Raw genomic sequence first — 7,305 nt, 5'->3', positions numbered from 1 at the left:
AAAAAAAAAAAATTGATTTTAAATTCGCATCGGAATCTTTTTCGAGAGCGTTGAAAAATAATAAAGACTTACTCGTTCATTTTGTTAAATTTTGTACGGATCTCGTTTTCCTCGTGTGTCATCGGTGAAAAAGGCTCGTGTTGAAGATCGTCCATCAAAGATAAAATATTTTTACGATATCTTAATATAATTGTCATTTTGCAACTTGTAACGAATACAACCAGCGTGATATAAAAATTCTCTATGAATTCATTCTTATTTTTCACGTTGATAATTATATCTAATATTTGGCTGGATACAAGACTCAGTATTAACAACCATATGACGAACGTGTAAATATTGTACAGCGATTTTTTAAACGACGATTTCCACGACGTTGGTGGCATGCACCCGCAAACTGAGAGAAGGAAACGTGTCCATTGCAACGCCTGCACGACCATTTTTATGAAAATTCATCGGCTATAATTATTTTACATTTAATTCTTAAGATTTTAACATCGTTTCAACTGTTATTCGTGAAACAGAAATTTAGGCAACACGTGAACGAAAGTAATTATTTCGTTCGTAAATAGAAAAATAATTTTTTTTTTTTGTTAATATAGCGAATCGTCAATACAAGTGGATCTTTGCAAAAGTCGAAGTCTAAGTATTTCAAGTACCACTGACCATCCCAGAATATCGACAAGTTCAACCCTTTTAGTAGACGAAGCTATTTCTTCTATTCCAATGCGTTCTACGTCATTATGTTTGTTAATGATGCAAAGGCCTATCTTAGAAACAGAAAATCTATCTTTAAAAACATCGTGGAAGTTTCTTCCCCTATTTCTGGCTTTCTGACATTTCATATTAAAATTATCCTTTCAAACTACGTTGAAATATAAATTGTGATCGTGAAAGACACGAAATGATAATTATCATTTATTTATCTGACTGATCGAGGAGAGTCAGTCGTTCACGGAATGTCTTCATCTCAATTTCGAGTGAAAAAAAAAAAAATAAAAGTAACTTCAGCAATGCTATTTTAACAGAGCTGACATTTATTATTGTTCGTCGTACAAAAGAACATTTGTACAAGATCTTAGATGAGTGTTTCGTTTATTATTCCTCAATATTCTTTTAAAAAGAATATCATTTGCTTTTATTATTGCTCTGCATTGTATTAATTAAAGTAAAACGTTCGAAAACCTGATCAATACGAAAGATTCGAGATTCATGGAAATATTAGCGAGTGAATTTTCAATATTCGATATCAAAATTATTATAAACATGTACACAGTTGTTATAACTTACTTTTCCAACAATAGCATCGATAATTTTACCTCTCATTCTTGAATTTTCCATTTCTTTTCACCGGAAATTCACATGTTCTTGATGAAAGACGGTTCGAGCTTGAGATATAAAAGCTCGTGAAATAATAATGCGGTGATCGTTTGTTGTAAACGAATTCGAGCAAGGGAATAAGAAAAAAAAAAGAAATAAAAAGAAAAAAAGAAAAAGAAAAGGAAGACTTCCGTTATGAACCTACCGCTTCTGAATATCATTTATTGTTTCATTTATTGTATTTTTTCTTCACTATCTTCTTTCATAGCGTTAAGTGGTTTATGCGAACGTTGAGTTATTTTACTCCTCTTCGTCGTAAATCACGTTTCATCCTATAAAAGTGGTCAAAGGCACGGTGGAGGAACATCCGCCGCTATTCTCTGTTACTTTGAAGCAGATTGTACGCTGAATATGAAGTTTTTAACAGCTGTGAATATATGTTTAAGATTAACAAATTGCGCAATGTGAATACAAAATTTGGAAAGAAAAAAAAAAGAATGCATACATCTACGAGAAAACTTACTAAAAAAAATAGAAAAAATATTAGAAAAAAAATATTATGCTTTGATATTTAGAACGAGAAATTCGATCTTTATGTTCACGTGCTACTTTCAAATACAGGAAGTTGAAAAATAAATTGATCTTTTTCGTACTAACGATCACAAATGAATCGAGATTCATGGCAACCACATGAACGCTAGTCATTTCGATTGGATACGATGCACGCATCATGATCATCAACAAGTCACGTTTAGTGGTATTATCGAGATCCGGCCAATCAAGTTCGAAAATCATGTTAGAAATATCGAGACTCTGGATGAAAAAAAAAAAGAAAGGTAACAGATTGAATACTTGGATTGATTCGTTATTATCGCGGATAAAATATACCTTAAGCTTAACTTCGTTCCCGTACCAGCAGAAAATATATATTTGCGTTAACATACAGCTACTGTATATCGCTAATTGTATAATCCTCTCGATTGTAATTTGTGTTCCCATTAATATATAAAGATTAACGCATATCGTTAACGTACTCACTGTGAATTGAACGAAAATCACCATTTTAAACTGTTCGTTTATCGTCGTAGCCAATCTGGAATCGTTTGCACACGAATTAGAAAAAATTTTCTCGATTTATTTAATCCCTTAACTGTGCGACGAGTTATACAAGTTTGCTCGTAATATCGAATATCATTTTAAAAATATGAAATTTTTAAGCATGGAAGATTTTTGTATTTTGGCCCAGTTAAGGGAATAAAAGAAAAGTTAAAAAGGGACAAGAGAATTAAATCATACCGATATATAAGATTATGATAATGTATGCACAATTTCGTAACTTTATTCTTTTCGTGCTTGATCTTTTTTAACCGACAATTAAAAATCTCGATCTGACTGCAGATGTGCATCAACAAGGCCCAGATGAAGCTGTCGCAGGCCACGTGTATCATAGCACTAACGATCAGACTTACGACTTGTTGAGTGTAAATGAAAGTATACGCAGATAAGGAGGTATAATTGTAGGGTAACCACATTCGATACGGTAGCTTGTGACTCTCAGTTTTGAGCAGGCCGCCGAATGACAACGACATCACTGACAATTCGACTAGAATTGCGTAATAAATCGCGTTCAATCTGCAGCGTTCATTAAAGAAACAATGATATTGGGTATGTATCCGATTTTTATCATAAATGCAGAATGAATCAAGAAAGATGATTTGTATTTGATTTATCAAAATTCGATCGTAAAGTAAATGTAAATATCATTTTTATATCATAGTTCGAATATTTAGCTTGCAAATACATTTATTTTTTTTTTAAATCAATCAATTTTTATAAAATCATATCTGTTTTATCTCCTTTTTTGACTCAATCTGTATATTATAATGTTAATATCCACTAATTTTCACAGAATAGGTATATTGATAACATTTTAAAAATGGAAATTGAACGATAAAATATTAAATAAAATATTCACCTGGCCTGCTTGTCGCATTTGTCTCGCATATTCATCTCTTCCTCTGTCTCAGGCTGGAACGGTTTGCTTTCCAGCATGCTAGTTATCAGGATGATATTTTCACGATTGACCAGCATGCTGTACATCTTGTGGCACGAGATAAAAATTGCCAATGTAAGGTAAAAATTGTCGCAAAATTCATCCTCGGTCTCCACGATTAATAACAAATCGACGAATTGGCAAAACGTGGCTCCGTATATCAATAGGATCACATAGCAATAGTAAACTGTATACGCGAAGTTTTTTAATGGGGACAAGAACGGTGGTCGCCAACAAGCGCACGACGTCAAAAAATGATATATCGTTCGTAACAATTGCATCGTTTCTCTTCTCTTTTTCTCAACTTTTTTTTCTCAACATTAAAATTCGACTTATTTTCCTTCGATGTTTTTAACCAACCTTTCGATTAATCATTACTCAGCGTGCTCAGATTTTTCAAAGATGACGAAGTAGCAAGCAGAGAATGTAAATTTTTCTCCTTTTTAACAATTACTCGTCGTTTCGATTCTACAATGTCTTTCGACGTTCCGTCACTCGATATTATTACGAAATAATAATAAACCGGAAATAAGAGATGGAAGAAGAGGAAAAAGAAAGGGAGAAATACGTTGGCATATAATATATTTAAGCGGGCATCAATATATTCTTTACCTTTACCTTTGGCTGAAATAAATGAGCGGTTATCTATATGCGCGCGCGCGCATAGATTATCATTCATGAAACTTTTTCTTTTTTCTTTATGTATACTATATTATTATGTGTTGTAATTTCAGAAAAATGGAAAAGTGGAAAACGTTGTTCGAGAAACGTCAATTTTTATTTTCTCTCCATCAATTATATTATTCTCAATAGTATCGTTTAACATCGGAAAAGGACAAGAATAATCGAGTTGGAATAAATATTTAACGAATATCAAGTAATATCAAGGAAATTGGTCTTCTGTACATCTCGTCTGTTTCAAACAAAGAATTGGAAAGGAATTTTCTTTCGCAAGAAGATAAAAGAAGACAGATAGAATAGGTGAGATAAATACTTTGATACTTTAAACTGAGACACATACGATTTAATAGATAATTTTATTATATATTATATATTGTTAAAATTTGATTTCAAAGTTTAAGATTCGCTTTTCTTTTTATGGAAGAATTTTAAACTTTAGATTTTAAATCAAATTTTAAAATGTTGTTACAAAATTACAAAATTTCGAATTAGAAAAAATTCTTGATCTTGAAAATTTTCATATCAAGTTATTTACGAATTAGATTAATCTTTGATTAATCGCAAAGATTAATCGAAACATTGTAACTTACGATTCCTTCGTTCTCTGAAGGAAATTGTACGTCGAATATGACATTTTCAATATCTGCAAAAAGCGTGCACATATATTGAAATCTGAAAAGAAACATTTTTTAACATCAATATCGTTTTAATATCTATACTAACGCTCACGAAAGTTCTCAAATCCATCGTAAAGATGTATGCGCAGGTCAACTCGATCGGATTCATCGCTCTTCTCATTATATTTATCAAATCTTTCTTGCTTCTATTGTCAAGGGAGATCCAATCTAATTCGAAAATCGTGTCCACAATCTCGGTACTCTGTGTTGTAAATTTTCGAGCATGGATTATGGAATTGAAATTCGAGACTCGCATAATTTTAACAAGAACAAATTCTCAACGTGATTTACCTTTAATTTGAGCTGATTTCCGTACCAGCAATAAACGAAGATCTGTGTCATCATGCACGCCAAATATAGGACGAATTCCAGAAATTTAGAGCTGATCAATGGTGTGTTTGCCAATTCGTAAAGAATAAAGCACACTACCAGAGTACTCGATAAAAGTTGAATACCTATTATTTTCTTGAACTTCTCCTGTACCATAAAAGCGTATCTACACGTTCGTTCGAAGATATTTCACAAATTAAAAGAAAAAAGGAAGAATTATGAATAATCATTTACAATGATATTTCGAATCTTCGATTTTTTTCTTCCAGACATTTAGACTGAACACAAAACTGAACAAACCCGTATAGATAATTGTGAAAATGTACGATCTTTCCAATATTCAATCTATTTCCAACATTTACGCTTTCCTTCAATCTATGCTTCAATATTTCTTGCTGGCTGTACATATGGACGAACAATCCGCAAATGGTCACGTCACAGGCCACGTTTAAAAGCGAAGTACCAATCAGAGCGATGATCTGATGAACGTACGCGATATAATAATAATAATAATTTGGTGCAGAGCAGTTGAAAGGTAGCCAAGCTTCGTACGCCAATCTCTGGTTTCTGAAGTCGGTTACCAATGAAGATACAATCATACAAAATACTGTAAACTCCACCATGATCGTATAATAAGTAGTGATCGACCTGTCAAGCGTTTGATGAAGGCATTCATTCAATTATTTATTTCGTTGCTGATCGAGAATGAATATGGTTCTTTAAAAAATTTTTCATAACAAAAAATTTTTTAATTAAAAATCGATGAAAAAGAACGAAACGAAAGAACAATTTTTGGATACACTTTAAACGTTTACCCGATATTCTTGTCGAAACTTTTTTGGATCATAACCTCCTTGGTGTTCATAGGTTTACAAGGCTCCTCCTCGAGCTTCTTTCTAAAGATTTTAATCGCTTTATGATTCATCAGAAGCGCGACGATCTTGCAACAGGATAAGAGCGATGCAATGAACATGTAAAAACTGTTGCATAATTCGTCTGCTGTTCTCACGTTAATTATCACGTTTAAAAATTGCGAGATACAGAAGCTGTAGAGCAAAAGTAGCACAAATATCGCGTACAAAATATACAGCATCTTCTTGTACGATGTGCGACACGAGGACGGCATCCGACATCCGCAAATTGTTAATATATTAAAAATTGGTTGTAGAATGGTCATTTTTTAATTGATAAAACGATAAATAATGAAAAGAAAAAATAATAATTCTTGATGAAATAAATAATAATTCTTGAAAAGAAAAATTTAATAGAAGAAATACTTTCATTAATCTTATTATACCAGTGAATTTCTGTGATTCACGATTCCTCGCTTTATCATTTAATGAAATAATTTTGATTAAAATAAATAATTGGACATTCACTCGTCGATTAAAAAAAATATTTTTGTCTCGAGGAAATTAAAATACTTGCTTAAGAAGAGAATTCGAAAAAATTTTATAAAATACTGACTAATGTAAGTAAACGATGTCTATAGAAAGCTTTTTTTTCACGAGAAAAATGTTGTCCATAATTTTCCACCTTGATATGCACATACCGTATCATTATCATAATATGTACTGTGTTATACAATGCTGGTTATAATGCTATATTTTTATGAACCTTCTTAGATAGGTACTTATCCGAGGAAAATAGGATAGTTTATCATTTATTATAAAATCGACTTATTCATTTGGAAGAAATTTTAAATTATAAAAAAACGAGAATAGATGGGAAAAATTGAAAATTCTTTGTAAAACTATAAATTAGCAAATAATATATCGTGAATATTTAGAAAAGAGAATAAAGAACAAACAATAAAAATATTATTTATTTATTTTAATTAAAAATATTAAATTTTTTTACATAATTTCGATTATTTAAAGTTAACTAAAAAAATATAAGATAACAAAAAGAAATATAATTATAAAAATTATAAATAAAATATAATATTACGAACTTTTAATAAATAAATCTTCTATTCTCAGAAATTGTGAAAGAATTGTTTATGTCTATATTTCTCCGAATGAAAAAATAATAAAAATAACTACGAATAAGATACATAAAATACAGAGATATAAAAATTTATTTAAATTGTGCAAAAAAAGGCTTTAAAAGTATAAAAGAAATGGCAACGATAAGAAAAATGGCCAAAAAATGAGTACGGTACGTATATGATAATTATAAAAAAAATTTCTCTTAAGTTATGTTATCCTAATACAAAATCGAATTTCTGGCAAAAAGTTCGTC

The 7,305-nt window shown here is 30.9% G+C and overlaps 2 protein-coding genes across 2 annotated transcripts in view; both read right to left on the bottom strand.

Annotated features, from left to right (window-relative positions):
- The window catches only part of LOC102674469 (odorant receptor 46a-like), a 5,137-nt gene extending 1,409 nt beyond the window's left edge, over positions 1-3,728 (bottom strand). The window contains exons 1-5 of the mRNA XM_031515108.1: positions 3,296-3,728; positions 2,617-2,952; positions 2,209-2,413; positions 1,978-2,133; positions 1,708-1,747 (exon numbers count right to left, since the gene is read on the bottom strand). Of these exons, the coding sequence (XP_031370968.1) occupies positions 1,708-1,747; positions 1,978-2,133; positions 2,209-2,413; positions 2,617-2,952; positions 3,296-3,654 (1,096 nt within the window). The 5' untranslated portion in view covers positions 3,655-3,728. The remainder of the gene's footprint in view (positions 1-1,707; positions 1,748-1,977; positions 2,134-2,208; positions 2,414-2,616; positions 2,953-3,295) is intronic.
- An 813-nt stretch (positions 3,729-4,541) lies between these two features.
- LOC102681928 (odorant receptor 46a-like) lies at positions 4,542-5,990 on the bottom strand. Its single transcript, XM_031515107.1, has 5 exons — positions 5,877-5,990; positions 5,313-5,709; positions 5,023-5,247; positions 4,778-4,933; positions 4,542-4,697 (listed from the first exon to the last, which is right to left on the bottom strand). Exons 1-5 carry the CDS (start codon positions 5,984-5,986, stop codon positions 4,641-4,643), a joined length of 945 nt encoding a protein of 314 aa, XP_031370967.1. The 5' UTR covers positions 5,987-5,990; the 3' UTR covers positions 4,542-4,640.
- Positions 5,991-7,305: the final 1,315 nt, after the last annotated feature.

This window comes from Apis dorsata, unplaced genomic scaffold, assembly GCF_000469605.1.
Source record: "Apis dorsata unplaced genomic scaffold, Apis dorsata 1.3 scaffold_53, whole genome shotgun sequence".
NCBI classification, from domain to species: Eukaryota; Metazoa; Arthropoda; class Insecta; order Hymenoptera; family Apidae; genus Apis; species Apis dorsata.
Note: the sequence above shows the minus strand (reverse complement) of the source record. Positions and strands in the feature narration are given on the sequence as shown.

Excerpts from the sequence above, each read along its gene's own strand:
- LOC102681928 (XM_031515107.1), bottom strand. The coding sequence starts at position 5,986 with ATGAATCATAAAGCGATTAAAATCTTTAGAAAGAAGCTCGAGGAGGAG. Across the intron at positions 5,710-5,876 it reads AGTTTCGACAAGAATATCGG|GTCGATCACTACTTATTATA; the intron begins GTAAACGTTTAA and ends AACGCTTGACAG. Across the intron at positions 4,934-5,022 it reads GAAATCAGCTCAAATTAAAG|AGTACCGAGATTGTGGACAC; the intron begins GTAAATCACGTT and ends TTTACAACACAG.